The sequence below is a fragment of the Orcinus orca genome, chromosome 16 (assembly GCF_937001465.1).
Source record: "Orcinus orca chromosome 16, mOrcOrc1.1, whole genome shotgun sequence".
NCBI lineage: Eukaryota > Metazoa > Chordata > Mammalia > Artiodactyla > Delphinidae > Orcinus > Orcinus orca.
Window position 1 is genome coordinate 62,479,732 of NC_064574.1, and position 23,061 is coordinate 62,502,792.

The 23,061-nt window shown below is 49.2% G+C and overlaps 1 protein-coding gene across 5 annotated transcripts in view; it reads left to right on the top strand.

The window, feature by feature from the left end:
- ABCC1 (ATP binding cassette subfamily C member 1) overlaps positions 1-23,061 on the top strand; it is a 133,700-nt gene that overhangs the window by 104,450 nt on the left and 6,189 nt on the right. For 3 of the 5 annotated variants that reach the window (XR_007472257.1, XM_049699592.1, XM_049699593.1), the window contains 11 exons: positions 838-861; positions 3,653-3,743; positions 5,593-5,725; positions 8,651-8,858; positions 10,886-11,196; positions 15,108-15,307; positions 16,686-16,812; positions 17,382-17,483; positions 19,738-19,884; positions 21,650-21,808; positions 22,545-22,711. Coding sequence is in view for 4 of the 5 variants with exons in the window: in XM_049699592.1 (XP_049555549.1) it covers positions 838-861; positions 3,653-3,743; positions 5,593-5,725; positions 8,651-8,858; positions 10,886-11,196; positions 15,108-15,307; positions 16,686-16,812; positions 17,382-17,483; positions 19,738-19,884; positions 21,650-21,808; positions 22,545-22,711 (1,669 nt within the window). In the remaining variant the exon portion in view is untranslated. The remainder of the gene's footprint in view (positions 1-837; positions 862-3,652; positions 3,744-5,592; positions 5,726-8,650; positions 8,859-10,885; positions 11,197-15,107; positions 15,308-16,685; positions 16,813-17,381; positions 17,484-19,737; positions 19,885-21,649; positions 21,809-22,544; positions 22,712-23,061) is intronic. The other 2 variants (XM_012533272.3, XM_049699594.1) reach the window with 2 other exon arrangements.

Here is a 23,061-nt window from a genome sequence, read left to right on the forward strand (position 1 = left end):
TGGCATTGGAAGGTGGCTCTGCTCGTTCCCTTGGCCACTCGTTTGTTAATCCGTCCATCTGCTTATCTGCTGTGTGCCACGGGGACATCTGGTACATGAGCCACCATATGAAATGGTGCCCCTTGGATTGTGCAGTGCACATCCTGTGCAACCCCACATGACCATCGGATGCACCAGGTGCTGGGAGTAGAGTGGTAGGTAAGACCTAGGAATGGTCTCAAGAGTTCACAGTATGATGGGGGAGATAAACACTAAATAATCAGGGACATCATCGTGCTAAACGCGGTGCTGGAGGCGAGCCTGGGGAGCTGGAAGAACCCTGAGATGGGGTCCCCGTCCCAGCCTGGAGGGTCCAAGATGATATCTAAGCCAAGTCACCTCCTCTTCCCCCTTCTCTCCACGTGGAGCTGGCTCAGAGCAAGGTGTTCGTGTCCTTGAAGAAGCAGAGGCTGTGGGCTGGTGAGAGGCCTGTGCCATCTCCCAGCTGGCACACCTGCCCTGCGGTCTGTAATACTTTCTCTCTCTCCCTGTGGTGCCCGGAAAATAGGCATGAAGACAGAAGGTCTGTCTGCATTTTTCTAGCTCTCTTTATGTTTGAACACTTGCAGCTTTTAGAGTAGGGGGCTGGCCCAGGCAGTGCACTTGTCAGGGATGCGCCCAGAACACGTGGGATGGGGAAACTGAGGCACAAATGCAGCAGGTCCCTCAGCTGTCCTTGCCCCTCACCCTTAAGGAAAGACATTCATCCAAACCCTCTGGGCATTTAAGTGGGGGAACTCAAGGCTGGGGGGTTTTACCTTGGTACTTAATGCTTTCTTGGGTCTTGTGAATTCCCAGGCACCAGTGTGATGGATGAGGAAGGTCAGTGACAGCGAGGTGGAGTGGGCTGTGCTTGCAGAATGAGGCTGCAGATGGGCTTGTCCTGCTGCTGCATGCCTGGGAAGGGACCCTTGAATGTCTGCCTTTCCATCCCTTTCCATCATTCCTCCAGCATTTATTGGGCACCTGCTCTGTGCCCGGCTTTGTGGTTGACCCTTGGGGATACAGTTCGAATCTCCAGATTTCTTACAGGTCGGCTGAGTGACCTCAGCTAAGCTTTACCATCTTTGCAGGTCAAATGACCGTGACCAGCATGCCTTGAAGGAGATCCTGGTTGCGAAATGCCTGGTACACAGTAGGTGGACAATGAATGTAACAGTTTGATTATAACGACCCCACCCGTACCTCCTGGGCATGATCAAGACCCAGGCAGGCCAACACAGCACCGGGGTGATGGGTTCCTGATGGAGTAGCTGCAGGTGGCTGGGGCACCGGAGGTGGGATGTTTCTAGAAGAACTTCAGCAGAGAAGGCTGCCCTGGCTCTCTCTAGTGACAGAAAAGTGTGAACCCGCCACCAGAGCAGATCCCTCCCTCCTGTCTTCCGTAACCGGTACGTGTGGCTGAGGGTCCAGACAGAGGCCCCTTTTGGAAGCCACAGGAGCCAACTCCAGCCAGTTAAACAAGGGTGTTTACAGCCAGCTCAGAAATCAAAGGCAAAACTGAACAAGCAGGACTCAGGCAGTGGGAACTCTGGGCATGAGACTCCTTTAGGACAGAGCAGTTGTACAGATCTTTGGTCCCTGGCTGAAAGTGCCGGGGGGAGGGGTTCTGATAGGCTGGCCTTGGGCAGGTTCCCCCTTGGCGGGGAGCCTGGGCATCCTGGCAGACAGGCCTGGGAGACTCGGGAGGAAGGGGACTAAGCCCCTGAAAATTATGGGGTGTTGCGGCACACACATTCGGTTCCCTCCTAGGACTCTCGGTCCCTCCCTTGCAGACGAGTATTTTCCAGCTGGCATATCACCTGTGGGCTAACTGGGTGGAGAAGACGGGGAGGCAGCCATGGAGGCCAATGTGGGGGCCTCTACTGTGTGGGGAAAACAGGAGGGGGAGGGAAAGTTGAGGCTCCCAGAGGGCCCCTGGGCAGCCGTGCAGGACAGAGGGCTCTCTGAAGCACCCGCCGCAGGACAGGTGTCTCTGGGAGTGTTTTAAAGCATCCCCATCCCTGCACAGAGCAAGACAGTCAAGGCCGGGCTTGGGCCCCAGTGCTGTGCATGTATATGAGCACTGTCTGCATGCGGCTGCATGGGAAGTCCCGCTTGTTATCAGTCTTCTTTTCTGTTTGTTTTAGGGGTTTTTTTCCAATTAAAAAAAAAAAGGATGCTGATATTTAAAGAAACATTTAAAGCAGTGATTCTCAGTCCTGGCTGTGCCCCAGAATTACCTGTGGGACACGTTTAAAGATGCAGATATAACAGTAAGTGCCTCATCAGCATCTTACATTTCCCGAGCACCAGGCACACCCTCATTTCGCCCTCCTGATAATGAGGGCGGGTGCTGTTGTTGCTCCCATTTTGCAGATGTGGAAGTTGAGGCTCAGAGGTTCATTCCTTCTGCAGTACCCACAGCTGGGAAGTGAGAAAACACTTCCCACACGTCCCAGCCACCTGACTGTGCTCTCAGCATGGAGGTTGGCCTCCCTGGCAGAGTCAGTGCAGGGACCTGGCTGGCCCAGGGCATCCTGGGTGATTCATTCACAGCCAAGATTGAGAATCACCAGCTCAGAGCTCCTCCCATCAACCCAGGAATGACCCCCAGCCCTGGTTCCCTTCCATCTTCTGTTTCTTCCTGTGGCTGATGCCTGAGAGAGCCTGCCTTTCTGGATTCTGCTTTAATTCATGTCACATCAGCATGTTCTCAGGGTCACTGCTGGCTGCGTATTTATCCCCTCATATAACGTCTGTGCTGCATCCCCTCCTCTTCCAGGGTCAGTCCTTTGGAGCCCTACTTTATGCTTCTCTCTCCTGCTTTCTCTGTCCTGGCATCAAAGAATGAGGAAATCAGTGCAAAGTGGGTGGTAATAAACGTATCACTGAGTTGCTGGAAGATTAAAGGAGAGACTGTATTTCAACACAGCACAGTGGCTGACGATAAATGTTAGCCACCGTTCTTAAGGTGACGGTGATCATTGTTGATGCTGGGCAGATACTTCCTGGGATTGGGGCAGATATCCGGCTGGTATGGTGCCCCGTGGTGGCTGTATCAGTTGTTGAAGTGTTGAAATAGTTCCTTATTACTGGAAAAGCAGCCACTGCCCTATAGCAGTCCCAGGTACCCCTTACCCCGATCGTCAGGCCCTCCCCTTGATCCGGCAAACAGAGGGTTAACTCTTGGCTGGGGGCATCTGGGACTCTAGTGTCTGATGCCCTTGTCAAAACTGGTTGTCATTTATTTTGGGTTTCACCCCTGCTTGGGATGCTTGGGGACCAGAGGACTGTGCCCTTTCCCCCATGTGGTTCACTGTGTCCTGGCTCCATTATCCGAACTTCACACAGCACAGATGCCATCACCAGAACTGGATTTTACTGGTCGCTGCTGGCACGGGGCACTTGCTCAGGCCCAGGGCCCTTGAGACGGTTGCAAAGCACCATCCCTGCCCCAAGGAAGCTGGTTCCAACATCTCCTGCAGCCCAGCTGGGGAGCCTGTCCGTGGCTGCAGCAAAGCAGGTCTTTCTGAGCTTCCGGGAGGCCAGGTTATCTGCCATCTCCCCGCACAGTGACAGGTTTTGGTGTCCAGCTCTTAAAGCCATGATTCCCCCTCCCCGCTTCTGCCAGGCTTAGCAGGTGTTGGCAGGCCAGGGAAGGAGATGAAGCAGGTGGAGAACGGCATGCTGGTAACGGACGCTGTGGGGAAGCAACTGCAGAGGTAAGGCGGGGGGTGGGGGTGGGGACACCCTGGGGATTCTCCCGGCACCACTTTCTGCCCCCTGCCTGGGGAGGGGGGAGAGGAGGGAGACGGGTGCCCGCGGCGAGGCTCACCTACCAAAAAAGGCCTTCAGCTTCTGCCTCCCTCCCAAATCCTTGCGGGGGGACTTCACTTTCCAGGGAACAGAGGCCCAAAGGGGAAGCCTGGTTCTGTTCCTGCGAGACGGCATGGCTCACACAGGCCTCACGATTTACCCATCCCTCTGCGCTTCTGACACTCAAGCTCCCTACATGGTGTCTGTGGCTCTCTGCTCAAGTCACGCAGAGGGGCCTGGAACGTTCAGGCTTTAAGAACCAGCAGCTGATTCAAAATAGAAGTAATATTGACGGCTGCGTTTTATGTCCTGTTAGGAGCCAGGCACAGTGTCAAGCCCTGTAAGGTCTGTGGACCTGGAGGTAGTTACTGTCATCTTCCCATTTTACGGGTGAGCAAACTGAGAGCTGTCCATAGGTCACGCAGCTGCAGAGAAGCTGAGCTTGAATTTGAACCCGAGTTTGGCTTCTGAGTCAATGCTCCTAAGTTCTACACTTCGGTGCTTTAAAGAAGGTTGCTTTTGGTTAGATCATTGGGTATTTGGAGGAGCGGCATTAACCTCCCTGTGCCTCAGTTTCCTCAGTTGTCAAATAGGGTCTTTGGTGCACTCACCTTGTAGGGTTGTAGGAAGGCTTGTGTGATACGCTGCCTGTGAAGCCATCAGCACTCAGTAAATGCCACTCAGTTATTTGGGTGAGCTGGGACCGCCTGGGGTTACTTCTTTTGGGGTGGGGGGATTTCACAGAAATGGGCTGGGAAGGAAATTGGCACAAGCATCTGTGCCCCCCAGAACCCTGCCCACGGTCCCCTCCTGGGCCTGGCTTTGTATCATACACAAGAGGTGGACATACTTCCTTCCTTTTCTGCTGGTGCACCAGTACCGGTGATGAGCTCGGTGTGTGTGTGTGTGTGTGTGTGTGTGTGTGTGTGTGCGCGCGCGCGTGACCTATGGACAGCGTCCTGGGACGTAGGGGCAGGTGACTGCGAGAGAGAGCCACGGGTGGACTGAGCAGAAACACACAGAACACTGGGTATTCGTTTTCCATTGCTGCATAGCAAAGGATCACAAGCTTAGTGGTTTGTCATCTCAGTTTCTGTGGGTCGAGGCGTCCAGGCACAGCTTAGCTGGCTCCTCTGCTCAGGGTCTCTCACAAGCTGTAACCAAGGCATTGGCCAGGCTGGGGTCTCAGCTAAAGGCTGGGCTGGGGAAGGGTCGGCTTCCAAGCTCACGTAGCCGTTGGCAGGACTCAGTTCCTCAGTTCCTAACTGGCCACAGCCTGGAGCATCCCTCCGTTCCCAGCTCCGTGGGCTTCTCCGACCTCCACACACGCTTCATCAAGGCAGGCAAACCAAGAAGGCAGTAGGGTTGATGACCAAGGTGGAAATCGTACCCCATCCCTCTGCTTGTGTGTGTCTGAGCCGTGTACGCACACGCACGCACACGCACACACACCCACCCATGTCATTCCCCAAGCATACACCTCCTCAGGGAAAGAGACTGCCCCAGGGAGGAAAGCGCTCTGAATGATGATCTGTCATGATCTGCATAAAGCTGGTGAGTACTGGTGGGCAGGAAATGCTTTCTGAATAAAGTCTGCATAAAGGAGCGGTTCTTCCATGGGGCCCTGGGGCCAGACCCTTCCCCTCTCGGGGTCATCTGTGTAAAATCACAAGGGGGAACTAGTTTGGTGCTTTGGGGCCCCACCTCTGCCCGGGGCCTCCATGCGGTTGACGCCTGTGTGCCTTGCTTCCCCAGACAGCTCAGCAGCTCCTCCTACGGCGGGGATGTCAGCCGGCACCACACCAGCACCGCGGAGCTGCAGAAGCCCAGGCCCGTGGAGGAGGACACCTGGAAGCTGATGGAGGCAGACAAGGCTCAGACTGGGCAGGTGAGGGCGACGGCCCGCGTCGCTGTGTGTCCCTGGGGGCTGGACCCTGTGCGGAGTGCTGGGGTCGTCTTAATTCATGTCTTCCTTACAAGGAGCCTCGAAAGGTACTGTTTTAAGGGCCAGAAACCATACCGGAGGGCCTAGGTGACTTGCCCCAGGTCACAGCTGGTGCGTGACAGAGCTGGGATTTGAACCCGGAACTCAGACTCCAGGGTTGGTATCTGTAGTCTCTGCCGTCCTGACCACCGCCTCCTTCGAGCAGCTGGGGCCCTTGTAAGCCGTAGGTGACCCGGATGCCTTAAATCAGGGCTTCCCACCTCACAGGGTTCAGTTGTGTGTGCCTTGGTTTCAGGTCATCACAGACTCAGCCCTATAGAACATTAATTATGTAGTCAGAAAAAATTGTTTTTCACTTTTTAATTTCTATTTTTGCCCTTATGATTACAGGCAGATCCTGTTTTATTGTGCTTTGCTTTATTGCACTTAACAAAGACTGCATTTTTTACAAATTGGAGGTTTACGGCAATCCTGCGTGGGACACTGGTGCCATTTTTCCAGCAGCATTTGCTCACTTTGTGTCTCTTTGCCACATTTGGTAGTTCTTGGAATATTTCAAACTTTTTCGTTAGTATTATAATTTGTTGTTATTATTACTATATAAAATATTATATTGGTTATTATTATTTAACATTATATTATGATATTTGTCATCTGTGATCTTGGATGTTACTACTACAACTCACTGAAGGCCCAGATGATGGTTAGCATTTTTTAGCAATCAAGTATTTTTTTAAATTAAGGTGTGTACGTTGTTTTTTTAGACATAATGGTATTGCACGCTTAATAGACTACAGTATAGTGTAAACATAACTTTTATATGCACTAGGAAACTGGAAAATTCGTGTGACTCACTTTATTGCGATGTTTGCTTTATTGCAGTGGTCTGGAACCAAACCCATAATGTCTCTGAGGTGTGCCTGTATGTCAGTGAGAAAGTCTCGGCCGGGGCTTTGTCTTTAATACCTGTCTTAGTCCCTTTGGGCTGCTGTAACAGAAGACCATGGTAGAGGTGGCTTAGAAATGACATACGTTGGGGACTTCCCTGGCAGTCCAGTGGTTAAGACTTCATGTTCCAATGCAGGGGATGTGGGTTCAATCTCTGGTCAGGGAGCTAAGATCCCACAAGCCTCGGGGCCAAAAAACCAAAACGTAAAACAGAAGCAATATTGTAACAAATTCAGTAAAGACTTTAAAAATGTTCCACATCCAAAAAGAAAAACAAATGACATACATTTGTCACTCATAATTCTGGATGCTGGCAAGTCAAAAATCATGGCACCAGCAGATGCAGTGTCTAATGAGATCTTCCTGTTCATAAATGGCCATCTTCTTGCTGTGCCCTCACATGACAGAAGGGATGAGGGAGCTCTCTGGGGCCCCTTTTATAAGGGCACTAATCCCATTTATGAGGACTCCACCCTCATGGCCTAATCGCCTCTCAAAGGCCCCACCTCCTAATACTGTCACATGGAGGGTGGGGGATTAGGATTTCAACTTACAAATTCGGGAGGAGACACGAACATTCCATCTATAGCACAGAGACTTGGAAAGTAAAAAGGAAGCACTCAGTTATACCTTGGACCTCTGTTTTTCCACCTGCTTCATTTTTGTTTGTTTGTTTTGTTTTTGTTTTTTAGTTGTTTTTTTTTTGTGTGTGTGTGTGTGTGGTACGCAGGCGTCTCACTGTTGTGGCCTCTCCCGTTGCGGAGCACAGGCTCTGAACGCACAGGCTCAGCGGCCATGGCTCACAGGCCCAGCCGCTCCACGGCATGTGGGATCTTCCCAGACCTGGGCACGAACCTGTGTCCCCTGTATCGGCAGGCAGACTCTCAACCACTGCACCACCAGGGAAGCCCTCACCTGCTTCCTTTTAACCAGATTGCACCTCAAACAGATGATGCTTATCTTATGACCCAAAATTCAGCATGAAAAGCCTGACGTGACAATGAGCACACACACAGGGAAAGATACCTGGAGTTTGTTGAAACCACACCAAGCGGGTTGGGTGTGAGGCTGGCCCAAAGCACATTGTCCCTGTCTGTGGTGTTCAGCCGCCCTTTGAGTGGCTACACATAATTACGTAGCCCCCATGCTGGGCTCCATAGGGATATAGGAGTGAAAGAAGCCCCCAGCTGTCACCTGGTGGAGTTGGGGAACGGGCTGAGCAATGGGAGGCCAGTTGCGATTGGGAGGAATTGGTGTTGGGTGTTCAGAGGACTGGGGGTGGGGGGGATGTGACACTTGGTCGTGGGTGCTAGGCAACACGTCCCATCTTCCCATTTTCTTCAGACTCTTTGATGGCTTCCTGATGGTCCTGGAGTAAAAATCGGAATCCGGGACAGGATCTCTCAGGCCCTGTGTGGTCTGGCCGGTTCCTGTTCTTCAGCCTCATGTTGCTCCAGCCATCCTTTCCTCCTTTCAGGTTCCCTCCCACGTCAAGGCCTTTGCACATGCTGGTCCCTCTGCCTGGAGTGCCTTTTTTCCATTTTCACCTGGTTAATTCTTTGATGTCCCTTCCTTAGGGAGAACCTCCTCTGATACCTCCCCACCCTGGGTTAGGTCAGGATGCCCAGTTTTATACTCATATGAAATCATGTACCACTTCCAGCCCTTCTCTGGGATTATGCATTTATCTGGGCAATGATTTGTTGAAAGCCTGTCTTGCCACTTGACTGGAAGCTCCGTGAGGGCAGAAACCTTGACTTTGCTGCTGCTGACTTGTTTGCCGAGGAACTAAGGGGGAGGGGGTCGTAGGCATGAGCACAGGTTAGGGGGCTGGACCACAGAAGCTGTTGAAGTTCCTGACCTTGGGTGGGCATGGCTGGTGGGTGCATTCTGTAAGATGCCTTCTCTCCCTGGTCTCAGGTCAAGCTCTCCGTGTACTGGGACTACATGAAGGCGATAGGACTTTTCATCTCCTTTCTGAGCATCTTCCTTTTCCTGTGTAACCACGTTGCTTCTCTGGCCTCTAACTATTGGCTCAGTCTCTGGACTGATGACCCCATCGTCAATGGGACCCAGGAGCACACGAAAGTCCGGCTGAGCGTCTATGGAGCCCTGGGCATTTCTCAAGGTGGGCCTCCCTGCTGTTGGCACTTGGAGCCACTTCCATGTCTTGTTACAGGATTGGGTCCCCCAGCTTGTCAGGGTTTTGCAGACCCACAAACCAAACACACATGAATAGTAACTATCGCATAATAGACACTGAGGTATTTGTAGAATGAATGTTTCTCGAACGCTCTGTTTCGTGTGGCCCTAGGAGACAGAGGGGAGGGGAGCTCCAATGTGCCCATTTTACAGATGAGGAAAGTTGAGAAATAGAAGGCGACCAAGGGCCCTTGCCCCTCATTGTTCTGGCAGGGTAATGGTGTTTCTGTAAAGTCTTATTTGTGGACTTTTGCCTGCTGCCTAAAGGTGGGAATTAGTTTATACTAGTGGTTCATAATGCAGGCAGTGTTGTCCTCAGAGGACATTTAGCAATATCTAGCGATACTTAGAGTTGTCACAGCTTCAGAGTAGGGGTGGATACTACTGGCATCTAGAGGCCAAGAATGTTGCTAAACGTCCTGCAGTACACAGCACAGCCTCCACAGCAGAGGATGTTCCAGCCCCAGATGTTAATAGTGAGGAAGTTGAGAAATCCTGCATATACCCTTCCTGTGGTCCCATGAAGGTACCTAGACACAGCAGCGTTAATAGTCATAGCTAATGTTTACTGAGCACTTACTTGGTGCCTGGTTCTGTTTTAAACACTTTAAGGTGTTTTAATTTATTTTACTTTTGCAGCAATCACATGAGGTAGGAGCTAATGTTTCCCCCATTTTAGAGATGCAGAAACTGAGGCCCAGAGGGGTTAAGTAAGTTGCCCAAAGTCATGAAGCTAATCCATGGCACAGCTTGCATTGAGCAAGGCAGTGTGGCTCAGAGCCCATCCTCTTCACCACCACGCTACATGGTCCCTGAGCTATGTGTTTATGTGCTCATAAAAATGATGTATTTATGATAAATAGTGTATACATTCTGCATTTGGAGCACTTCTTGTGTACCAGGCACATTGCCAGGTGGGCCCTTTACGTTCAGCAGTGTTACAAGATGTGTCATTGTCCCCCGTTTTACAGTTGAAGAAACTGAGGTGCAGAGAGGTTAAGTGACTTAAGGAAGGTCCCATGGCTGGTGAGTGGCAGCGAGAGGATTTGGCTCCAGAGTCTGTTGTCCTAGCCCCTGCCTCATGGCTTCTTTGATCAAGGAGACCAAGATCGAAGCTTCTCTATCCCTGTGAAATCACCTCTCTGAACAGAAAGGGTGCCCTACTGTGGCTTGTTTGGAGGGACCATAAATGTCTCATGATCTCCAAGAGATGGCTTTGAAAAAACCAGAAGAGCAGGCAATTTCCTAATCCCTAAAACTCCCTCAAAGGGCTAGGGTCTGTGGCCTTCAGATTATAATTAAGAGAAGAGAGAGCACAGAGAGGGTGTGATGTTGACCTGGACCCATAGCAGCAATGTCTGTTCCAGAGCTGTGCTGTCCAGTATGGTAGCCGCTGGCCTCATGTGGCTATTTGAATTTCAGTTCATAAAAATAAAATAAAATTAAAATATCAGTTATAGAATTACACTAGCCATATGACAAATGCTTAATAGTCGCATGTCGCTAGTGGCTACCACATGGGACAGCATAGTTGCATACCATTTCCATTATCACAGAAAGTTCTGCTGTACAGCGCTGGTCTAGAGGATGAGGCGTACAGATAAGAGCATGACGCTGGAGCAGGCTGCTGCCGTGGGAACCCCAGCTCTGCTTCTGATTGGCTGGGTCTATTGAGGGCAAAGGAATTCACCTACCTGAGCTTCAATTTCCTTATCTCTGTGGCATGAGTACTAATAGAACTTATACAGGGTCCTCATAAGGATTAGATGCATGTAAAACTCACACAGTGAGGTTTGTACATACTAAGTGCTCGATTCATAATTGCCACCATTATTATTGTTATTAGAAGCTGGGAGTCCAGGCTGCTTGGTCCACATGGTCACATGGCCACTCGTCCCTGCCCTCAGCCCGGTCCCTCTCCCATCGTGGAATTTAACGCGAGAGTGTTTGTAGGTATCACAGTGTTCAGCTACTCCATGGTGGTGTCCGTCGGGGGCATCTTCGCCTCGCGCCGCCTGCACCTGGACCTGCTGCATAACGTCCTCAGGTCGCCCATGAGCTTCTTCGAGCGGACCCCCAGCGGGAACCTGGTGAACCGCTTCTCCAAGGAGCTGGACACAGTGGACTCGATGATCCCGCAGGTCATCAAGATGTTCATGGGCTCCCTGTTCAATGTCATTGGCGCCTGTATCATCATCCTGCTGGCCACTCCCATGGTGGCCGTCATCATCCCGCCCCTGGGCCTCATCTACTTCTTTGTCCAGGTAAGAGGTGGGGTCTTAGGGTCCAGGACGAGCCCAGCTCTGTATCACTCTCCACGTGAGCACAGGGCTCCCTTTGTTTTGTGTTTCCTCAGTGTGGGGCTGTGGAGGACGTGCTGGAGGAGGGTTAGATTTATTTTTGTCAGTTTTGAATACCTAAGTTGATTGTTTTTAGCTTGCAATAACCAAATATCCTTTTTTCCTAGCAATAAGGGTTTTTTTAAGCTGTAAGTTATAAAAGAAAATAAGCTATAGCCATAAAGGCATCTTTATTATTAAAATTCCTTTAAGTATGAAATTCTTTAGGTCCTAAGTCCCCTGCAGATAATGAAGACATGAATAACAGCAACTTAAATATTTTTTTCCCTTGTAATAGAAATCTTGAGGTAGACTCTTCAGGGCTGGTGTGGCAGCTCCATGAGTTTGTTAATATCCCAGACTCCTTCACTGTGGGTTGTTTGTTTTCGGGGTGGGGAGGGGGTGTTGTTCTATTGTCTTTGCCTTCCGTTCTTAAGTTGGTCTCATGGTCCAAGTTGGCTACTGGAGCTCCAGCCATCACATTTCTATTTCAGAAAATAAGCTTGAGGAAGGGGAACAGGGCAAGGGAGCATTTGACAGCTGAGTCAACATCAGCTGTGGTGCTTCCAGTTGACAGATGAGCATGTTGAGGCCCAAGTGGGGGAGCTGGGAATGTGAACTCGTGCCCGATTCGAAAGCTCTTGCTGGTAACTGCAGTGCTGCGTTGTGCTTTCCTGCCTCTGAGAGGTTAGCTGCAGCACAGTTGCTAGTGGGGGACTGCTGTTTAGATGGGAGCGTAATGACTGCTGCACAAAGTAAGAGTAAGAAACCACGAGGTGCTCCATACCTCAAACTGCACTCTGTGTGGCCTGTTCGTGTGGGTCCTGGGAGGCCTTGGCCCAGTCAGCCAGTGCCCAAACCCTCCCACACTGTGGCCCAGTGACTGGTGAGTGTGAACAAAGGTGGAATCAGAGCAGGTCCCGGACCCTCGCTGTGTTCTCTTTAAATTGGTGCCAGCTTTTCTGGAAAGTCGTCCAGCTGCATTTACCCAGATGCTATCCGAGTTCACACCCTGGCTGGACAATTTCCTGAAGGACCCAATTCAAGAGAACAAAATGGGCCAAATGCGGCGTTTGAGGCGGCTCAGATATCTGCCAGTAGCAGGGCCTTGAGCACACCATGGAACAACTGGGTAATGGAATGTTATGTGCCTTTAATGGGAGAATTAGGAAGACACTGTTGCGACACTGACAATTTTATTTTTAAACAACAAAGGGAATGAAGTTAGCGAAGGACCATGTTGTCAGCACACTATCATTATAACTAAGACCACGTGCATAATGTGTGTGGGCAGGACTGGAAAGAGAGGCACAAAAATGAAAACATTGCCTTTCTAAGGGCTGAGATTATGGGAGAATTTAGTTTTTTAATGGCTTTTAACTGAATATATGCTTGTCCTATAACCCAGCAGTCTCAATCCTCAGTGTATATGCAAAAGAAGAGAATCTATCAAGCAAAAACAAAAAAAAGCTAGAATGTTCTTAGCATCTTGATTCATAATAGCCCCAAATGTCCATCACAGGAGGATGGATACGTACATTGTGGTATATTTATACAATGACTCAGCAGTGAAAAGGAATGAACTACTGATACACACAAGGAGGATGAATCTCAGAGATACTATGTTGATCGAAAGAAGCCAAACACAAAAGAGTACATTTGTGTGATTGTGTTTTTATGAAGTTGAAGAACAGGCAAGTACGATGTGGTAAAAGTCAGAGTAGCGGCTATAAGGAGTGTTGACTGTGAGAGGACACGAGAGAATTTTCTAGATTTTGATCAGGTAGTGGCTATGCAGGTGCAGATAAACATAAAATCCATAAAGCTGTAAAGATTTAGTGCACTTTCCAGTGGATGTAAGTTGCATCTCAAAAAGTGGCTTTTGGGCTTCCCTGGTGGCGCAGTGGTTGGGAGTCCGCCTGCCGATGCAGGGGACACGGGTTCGTGCCCCGGTCCGGGAGGATCCCACATGCCACGGAGCGGCTGGGCCCGTGAGCCATGGCCGCTGAGCCTGCGCGTCCGGAGCCTGTGCTCCGCAACGGGAGAGGCCACGGCAGTGAGAGGCCCGCGTACCGCCAAAAAAAAAAAAAAAAAAAGGCTTTTAAGGGTGTATGTGTGTAAGGGTATGTATTCTCTCTCACTCTCTTTCTCGGGAAAAGATCTAAAAGGTTATATACTGAAATATGAATAGTGCTTATCTCTGGATTGTGGACTTAATGTAATGTTTAATCTTTCTGTCTATATCACTCCAAGATTTTAAAAAATGGATATACATTACCGTTTTAACTTAAAAGCAAGTCATTTTTAGAAAAAGGAATGTAAGAGGTAAGATGATGTGGAATTCTGTTTGGGCTTCCACATTGCTGGAATAAGGCATTTCTGCCTGTGGAACTGTTTGGCATCCATGAAAATTACCCGGCACACGTCTTAGTGTCTCGGCTCTCAGCCCGCTTCCTGGCACAAGGCAGGTGTGTGTCGGGCAGTTATTTTCACTCAGGAGACCAGGCAATGTCTTGGTCTCTGAAAGAGTAAGGTGAGTCCACGAGGTGGATTATGTCTCCTGGAACAGAGCTTAAAAGGAAAGCTAATAAGTATTTTTTAAAAACCAGGCTATTCCTTAACAAAAATAAATCTCAGGTTAGCTTTTTAGAGGAAATAAAATTCTGAGGACATGACAAGTGGAATAAAATGAGCAGGTAAAATGTTTTAGAACTGTTTCCACCCAGGATGAAAGAAAGCCAGGGAGAGGAGGTGATTCCAGGAGAGGGTAATGGGGACAGATGCCAGGGGGCCTTGAGCCAGACAGGAGGTCTGGATTTCATTTTGCCACCAGAGGAAGAGAGAGCATCTGACCGTGTGCAGGGATTGTCAGAACCACTGTTCTGAGATGGCCCTGGTTGGTGTGGTCCCTGGGTGAGTTTTCAGAGTTTCTGGAGCCCCAGAAGGCTGCCCAGCTTGCGGTTCAAATGACCACGTGAGCTGCCATCCAGAAAGAAGTGGCTGACCTTGGAGGCCCTGTCAGAGCCACCTGTTCTGTTCAGTGCTCTCCGTGGAAGGTCTCTGCCCCCAAAATGGCCCGGGGCACCCGACGCAGGCCAGGAGGCAGGAGGCCATGTCCCTGAGCACCCTGTGTCTGCTTGCCTGACTCCACTGTTGATGAAGCAGTGTTACATCTGCAGCACGTCCAGGAGAATAGAGGTGTCTTCAGATGACCAGTCCAGCCTGTGTCACAGCTCCTCAGCACTTCCAGTGAGCGACTCCATCTTGTTACATCTCTAACGAGCTGAATGCCCGGGATTAGGGCAGGAGCAGAGCGGATGTGGTCACTGTCCATGGGGACGGGTGGAGGCAGGGTTTGCGCTGAGGTCTGGTTGTCATAAAGCCACACTGCAGGGTCCATAAACCCTAGAGGTCAGTGGTATCAGAGGGGCCATGCAGTGCTGAGGTTAGCACTTTGATGGGGTTCAGATCCTAGCTCTGCCGCTTCCTAGCCACGTGACCTTAGGGAAGAGGTTGTCTTTAGTTTACTCATTGTGAAACTGGAATGAGCACCTCGTAGGTTTTTGGTGAGGATTGCATGAGCTGATATATGTGAAAGAACTTAAAACAATCCTAGGATGCTGGGCTCCACGTAAGCGTTAGTTATTATCATCATCACCACCACCGGCAGTATTGTGGGCGCTGTGCCTGCCATTCGCCAGCTGAGTCGGGACACCCTCTGAGAGCAGCCCAGCTCCAACATTTCGCCCCTGGAAGGATCCAGACATTCTCCAGCGCAGCCCTGGGAGGCTGGGATGAGGAACCCTCCCCCACTCCCCATCTCTTCTCTCCTACAGAGGTTCTACGTGGCCTCCTCCCGGCAGCTGAAGCGCCTCGAGTCAGTCAGCCGCTCCCCGGTTTATTCCCACTTCAACGAGACCTTGCTGGGGGTCAGCGTCATCCGTGCCTTCGAGGAACAGGAGCGCTTCATCCGCCAGAGCGACCTGAAGGTGGACGAGAACCAGAAGGCCTATTACCCCAGCATCGTGGCCAACAGGTGGGCGTGGGGCCGTGGGAGGGGGCAGGGGGAGCCCCTTGGTTCCTGGATGAGGGTGTGGAGCGATAGACTCGGTGCGAGGAGAGGACTTTATAACCATTAAAAGCAGAAAGGAGCACGGTCAGCACGCAGCTCCAGGGGCATTGGAGTGCAAGGACAAAGAGTTCTTCTGGGGTCAGAAGATACTGCAGGATCCATCATTTAGCTGTTGTCCTGGTGCTACAGGATCATCAGTGACGGCAGCCTCAGCTATTGAGTGTTTTTGCGCCATGCTTCTCATCACACCACCCCTGTGTGATGAGTATTGGAAGCAGTTTACTTATATTAGGTTGAACCATGTGAAATTGCCATTTGGGGGATCAAGAATGATTAAATACCATCAATCAAAAAAAGGGGGTAGAAGTTTGCTAATTACTGACGAATCTGGAAAAGTATCCTCCTCACTTGCTTACCTCCTGATGTATTTTTTGAGATGTGGGATGGAAAACTCTGGGGAGGGGTAATAGCACCCTGGAAGTGACCCACTGTGCACAATGTAATCCCATCGTGTAAGACTGGGCAGGGAGATTGTGAAGTACTGGAGAGAACCTTGCCTTCCCTTGAAGAATTTTTAGGGAGTTTGTCAAAATCTGGGTGTGTGTGGGAATAGCTCACACCCTGAGGACCAGTCACATGGATCTTAACGCTGTAGTGGAAAAAATGTTGATACTACTGTCTTTTCTAGAATGCTTTACATTTTAAAACATTAAAATAATGTTCCTATGTGATATCTTATAAAAGTTAGCTTTAAACCAGTTTATATTTTAAAGCTAAGGCAATACATTTTAATGTTTTTGAAATGAGGGTGATCTGGGTCTGGGAACCCTTTGGCTGTGTTGAAAATGGTGGTTTATTTCTCACTCCCACCTCCTCGTCTCCTGCCAAGAAGAAAATTATTTTAAATCAGGGGGTGCCTCTTATAGTTGATGATTTCTTAGTATTTAGGAATTTTCTGGGACATATTTTTAAAAGCACACATGGGTATATTTTAAAGGTTTCAGTGAGAGAAAGTTGGTTCTTAAAAAGGCAAGCTTCAGTTTCCTGGAAAGGTCACTTTTGTAGAACTCTATTTTAGTTCCTGGGCTTGCCAGATTAGTGAGGAATTCCTGAAATCGTGTCCCTTCGGCCCTCCTTCCCCATGTCCCATGAGCAGGGCAAATGAGGCCTCTCTCAGGAACTATTGGGGAATTATTTCAGTTAGCAAAGTGGCCACCACCACTACCCCGCCCCCCAGCTATAAATCAAGTCCCTGAAAAGCTGACTCTGGGCGTGTGTGTGTGTGTGTGTGTGTGTGTCCGTCCATGTGTCCGCCCGTCCCTCTGCCTGTGTCTCCACGTAGGTGGCTGGCTGTGCGGCTGGAGTGTGTAGGCAACTGCATTGTCCTGTTTGCCGCCCTGTTTGCAGTGATCTCCCGGCACAGTCTCAGTGCTGGCTTGGTGGGCCTCTCGGTGTCTTACTCACTGCAGGTAAGGGGGGTGCTCTCAGGTGGATTTTCCAGTTCTCTTAATGGGGAGCCAATTGTCAGGTTTTTGGGCCTTTGCTTTGGATCTCTGTGGGAGTGGGGGAGAGGAAAGGGGACCAAGTAGAGTTTGACGAGCAGGTCTAGAGCCCAGTGACCGACTGGTGCAGGAGAGAAATTAGATGTGCGGCCCTGATTCCCCCATCAGCCAAGGAGAGTCCTTGATGGCATGAGAGGATGCCCCCAGCTACAAGAGAAATGTACTTAATCCTATAAATTTCCCTTGAAGTACTGCTTTAGCTGCATCTCCCAAATTTTGATACATTGTGTTCTCTTCTTATCATCTGGTTCAAAATATCTCTTCATTTACTTTCTGATTACTTGTGTGGCCCCTGGGTTATTTTGACATGTGGTGCTTGCTTAAGAGACACAATGTAGGAAGTCTGGCCACAGTACTTGGGGTTGCTGTTTTGTGTACCTTGGTTATCTGAAACATTTCATAATGAATAATGACTTCATGGAAATAAAGCAACTCTCGCTCACTCTAGAAGCTCCATGTGACTCTTCCACTCACAGGTCACCACATACTTGAACTGGCTTGTTCGGATGTCGTCCGAGATGGAGACCAACATTGTGGCCGTGGAGAGACTCAAGGAGTATTCAGAGACTGAGAAGGAGGTAAAGCAAGCCCCCGGCCTGACGTCTTGGCCATGATCTTCAGTGTGGCTTTACCCAAAAGAATCCTTTGAGCCCTACCACGTGGGCCTTCAATAGGCAACCTCTATCTGACAAAAATAATCTTCTGTTATCTGTTATGTTTTTTGCGGGGAGGACTTACATTATGGAAAGTGAATCATACTAATTTTCTCTTTAAATAAGTTTAAACATTAAAATACAAATGAGTCGTTTAAAAATATTAAAAGTCAGGAACAAGAGAATCAGTACATGGATATTGCAAAAATCATGTTATTGGTAAGGAATTGACCAAAGTTTGGGAAACCCTGCATTTATTTAACCCAAGTCCTCATTTTATAGGTGGAATAAAAAGGCATGTAGGGAGGGACGATGGCTGGTCCGAGGTCACGCATGGTCCGTGGGACAGCTGGGAGTAGGACCCAAGTCTCCAGGCTTTGGTGCCATGATTCCCCTAAAAACTGCCTTATTCTGCCCACACACCACCTCCGAATAGCAGTAGTAGTGTTAATAATGGTAATAGCAGTGATGCTTGGAGATACCACCATCCCCACTACTACCAATAATAATAGTAATAGGGACACACATATTGTGCTCTTGTGGGGTGTCAGGGCCTGTACTAAACATTTTACATAGAATAATTCATTTATTCTCTACACAGCCTTATAACTCACATTCTACTGTTATCCCCATTTTGCAGGTGAGGAAATGGACAGAGAGAGGTTAAGTTGCTTGCCTAAGATCACATGGCCGGTAAATGGCAGACCCAGGATTTGGGTGTGTGCCTTTATGCCGCACTTTATTCCAAGAAAGTGCCCCTTGGGAATGAGACCAAAGTGACCCTGGTTAGACTTTGTCTTGAGGATTTACAGAGGTGAACTACGCCAGGTCCTTTAATGCTCTGACTTGGTGAACCAGGGCCCACTTCCTCAGAGAGCATCTGTCAGAATGGTGTGAGCGCCCCCTGTGGAAATAAGAGCACATTACACCAGGAGTTTCCCACCCTACACTGAATTTATCTATTTATTTATTTTTAATTTATTTTTATAAAAGCTTTCGAGATGTAATTCTTATGCCACTCAGTTCACCCGTTTAAAGTGTGAAATTCAACTTAATTTACTTTTAAAATATTTTACTACTTCTAATTATTTATTTTTATACTTTTAGAATAAGAGCATATTTGAAAAAGAGAAAGATCACCAGTCCTACCACTATTAAAATATATGTATTTACTTATGTGTTTATTTATATTATGTATGATATTTATTTATAGATAGAAAGCTCCACCCACTTCTCTCCAGTCCCCTTTGTGTTCTTATAGCATGTCCCCTTATTTATATAAAGGGTGTAAAAAAATTAACATAAGAAGTTTATGGGCGAGAAAGGATGGACTTTCTCTTTTATTGCCCTCACCATTCCTCTCCTTCCCTGAAGATAGCCCTGAGCCTGGCCCAGAGCACATCCAGAGGTAGACCTCAGGAAATGCTGAAATGAACTAAGCAGCTTTTCAGAAACAGGGGCTGTGTGACCCCAGGCAAGTTGCTTTCTCTCTCTGTGTTTCAGTTTCCTCATGTGTAAACTGGGGATAGGAAAGAACCCACTCGTGGGATTGTACTGAGGATTAAACGATGTAATGTGATAGAGTGACCTTCAAGTGTTAGTTGCTGCTTTTACCAGACCTTAGAAGCCATTGGAGTATCTCACCTTTACCCTTGTGTCTGTCGAGAGAAGACCACTCATTCATTGATTCAGTCCATGAGTGTTTATTGAACACCTACTATGTGCTCTGGGCCCTGGGATATAGCAGTGAACGAATAAAAGAACCTGTCCTCATAGAGGGGATTTCCAGTGGGCGTGGGTGACAGAACAAGCAAATATGTACTTAAAATGCTAGGAGGTGGGTAAGTGCTCTGAAGGAAAATGGAGGGGGGGAGGGGAGAGATGGGCCCAGGGCTAGGAGGGTGGTCTCATTGGCCTGAGATCTGCAGCAGGTGAGCAGGTCCAGAGGGTAGTTTGGGGAAGAGCACTCCAGGCAAAAGAAGCCGCAAGTGCAAAGGCCCTGAAGCAACAGGTGTGGGTGTTCATGGAACAGTCCAGAATTCAGTGTGGGGAGCGTAGTGAGTGAGAGAGAGAGCCATGTGGTCAGAGGGGTCATGGAGGCCACTCACACAGAGCCTTAGGGCACATGAGGTGGACTTCAGACTCCTGAACCCCACCCCACCACCCACTGTGATTGCAGGCTCCCTGGCGAATCCAGGAGATGGCACCCCCCAGCAACTGGCCCCAGGTGGGCCGAGTGGAGTTCCGAGACTACGGCCTGCGTTACCGAGAGGACCTGGACCTGGTTCTCAAGCACATCAACGTCACCATCCATGGAGGGGAGAAGGTGGGCGCACTTTGACCCCCACCAGTTCACGGTCGGGCGTAGGTTGCCACCAGGCAGATGAAATGAGCTTCCTCATTTTCCCAGTCTGTCCCTGTCCCAAACCACAGGGTGGAGTGGCCTTTCGGGGAGGGGCTTATGGAAGTAAAAGCTGCTCAGAGTGTCCCAGCAGGGTTGCAGACTGGTAGCCCGAGGGCCAAAGGAAGCCCACAGATACGTTTTGAAAGAAATCTAAATTGCAAATGTTGAAAAATCTGGAATGTTTTATATAAAAATCCATTTCCTGCTTTTCTTGAAAGATCAGAACACGTGGCAACACTGGGCCCATCCTCCTTGCCTGACTCTTTCTAGACAAGACACGAGCCTCCCAGTTCACCGACTGGTCCCTTCCTGCTCCATTCATGTGCCCACTCAGCCCCTTAGGCATTTGAGTTGGCAGTCTCTAGAACAGAAAGACGTCATCGTCACTACTAGGGATGGCTCAAGGGACATGTGAAATGGACAGAATTTTGGAACGTATTGCTGTTCCTGGAAGACATCCTTGCTCTGAGACCCAGGGTCCTCCTGGCCGTTTGCCAGAAGACAGTGTTTCATCTCTGAACATACGAATTTGTTAAACTTCCTACCCCAAGGCTCAGAATGTACCGTTCCCATGAGAGAATTTCTCCAACTTATAACAAGGGGGGGAACAGAGTGGGCGGTGTTCTCACTGACGCTTTATGGCTTATGTTACATCATGAGACTCTGCTCTGTGAGTTGCTGTCAGAGGGTGGAGGAGCTGGCCTCTTTGGAGCCCAGATGAGAAGGGAGAGTTCTAACTGGAACATCAATCATTGGCCATTAAATGGGGAGCCCAGTTCCCTCAAGAGAGGATAAGTAGAGGCCAGGTTGTATCCCTAACCTCTTTCTGCTTCCTCAGCTGGGATGCAGGGGGATCTGCTTGAACCTTGGAGATATTTCAACAGCTCAGATATTTCACCAGAACAATCTGATTGTTACTTAATATTATCTTGAGTTGAAAATAACTAATTTATAAAAAACAGCTGATTAGCTATTTGTAATGAGGTGGATGGACCTAGAGTCTGTCATACAGAGTGAAGTAAGTCAGAAAGAGAAAGACAAATACCGTATGCTAACACATATGTATGGAATTTAAGAAAAAAAATGTTATGAAAAACCTAGGGGTAAGACAGGAATAAAGACACAGACCTACTAGAGAATGGACTTGAGGATATGGGGAGGGGGAAGGGTAAGCTGTGACAAAGTGAGAGAGTGGCATGGACATACATACACGACCAAACGTAAAATAGATAGCTCGTGGGAAGCAGCCGCATAGCACAGGGAGATCAACTTGGTGCTTTGTGACCACCTAGAGGGGTGGGATAGGGAGGGTGGGAGGGAGGGAGATGCAAGAGGGAAGAGGTATGGGAACATATGTATATGTATAACTGATTCACTTTGTTATAAAGCAGAAACTAACACACTACTGTAAAGCAATTATACTCCAATAAAGATGTTAAAAAAACCTAATTTTAATTTCTAAAAAGAGCTGGCAAAGAGAAGGGAGTCCTTCTTGACCTTTGGCCAAAACAGCCCCTAAAGGAATGTCTCTGGGAAGCTGCTGAGGGTGGGGGCTACGGTGAGAGGTGGGTTGACCAGATGACTGAATTGCTCTGGGGCTGGTACTTAAAATGAGGGCACCATGGGGCAGGAGGTAACCCCAGATAGCAGCATTCCCACCTCACCCTGGGCCCTTCCTGTCCCACAGGTTGGCATCGTGGGGCGGACAGGAGCTGGGAAGTCATCCCTGACCCTGGGCTTGTTTCGTATCAACGAGTCTGCCGAGGGAGAGATCATCATTGACGATGTCAACATTGCCAAGATTGGCCTGCACGACCTCCGCTTCAAGATCACCATCATCCCCCAGGTGGGGCCGATGGGCTGGGCTGGGTCACGCTGAAAGCGACATGTGTGTATTTTCAGGACAAACCTACCTTTATTCCTACTTTCATGATTTTTTTTTTTTTTTTTTACTGAAATTATGCTGTGTTTCTTCACGGAATCTCCTCTTAGCACATAAATAACAGTGAGCCTTAAGCAGGTTTCATTCATTCCTTCACTCCTGCCACCCAGTAGGCAGCTTCCTGAGCATCTCACAGGATACAGTTAAGATACTGGCTTCTCTGCCGGCTGTCGGTCAGCACAGGGATCTCTGACCCTCCCAAGAGCTAGGCGAGAATGATGAATTTTCTAGACTGATGCCAGTAGGTGGTGATTCCTTAATACGTTGCCTTTTAGTGTTGTTTTGCCTTATATTTCTCCTAAGGTTCTTATTTGGAGGTGGGATGGGGAGGAATCCAGGTACCTTGCAATTAGGAATTGCCCATGCTGCATCTCCCTTCCCGAAAGTTCCCAACACATTTGCATATTGAATGCTCTGGGAAATCTTGCAAGAAAGAAATCTATTTTATTTCACTTAATCCAGAGTTTTCCAGGCTTTTTTCCCCCATTATTGACATCTTCGGAAGTGGTGATTCCAAGGGACTGTGAAACCCCATTTTGAACAATTCTGGCAAGAACTTTCTACATTGCACCTCTTTGCCCCACCCGTGTCCACCGTGACGTGAGCCTCACACGTCATCTGCCATCTTCCCTTCGAACAGGACCCCGTTTTGTTTTCGGGTTCCCTCCGCATGAACCTGGACCCATTCAGCCAGTATTCAGATGAAGAGGTCTGGACGTCTCTGGAGCTGGCCCACCTGAAGGGCTTCGTGTCGGCCCTTCCCCATAAGCTGAACCACGAGTGCGCAGAAGGCGGGGAGAACCTCAGGTAGGCGGGGGTGAGGCCCCAACCGGGTCTCCTCGGCTTCAGCTCTCCCTCCGTCAGGGCGTTTGTAGGTTTTGTCCATTTCCATCTGGTTCAGACCTGGGTTTGAGTCCCAGCTCTGCCACGTGAGCTGTTTGTCTCTTAACCTCTTGGGGCCTCAGTTTCAGTATCTAAAATGGGTTTCAATCTAGGCTCATTTTACCATGAGGTGTAACCAGGATGGCCAAAACGCTTCCTTGCTTACACCAGGTCCATTCAATGGAGAGTGGCTATCAGTCGTTAAACTTTGGAAAGGCTTCTCTTCCAGTCAGTAAATAGCACTGCTCTGAGCCCTCCCTGTCCCCACTCACTGC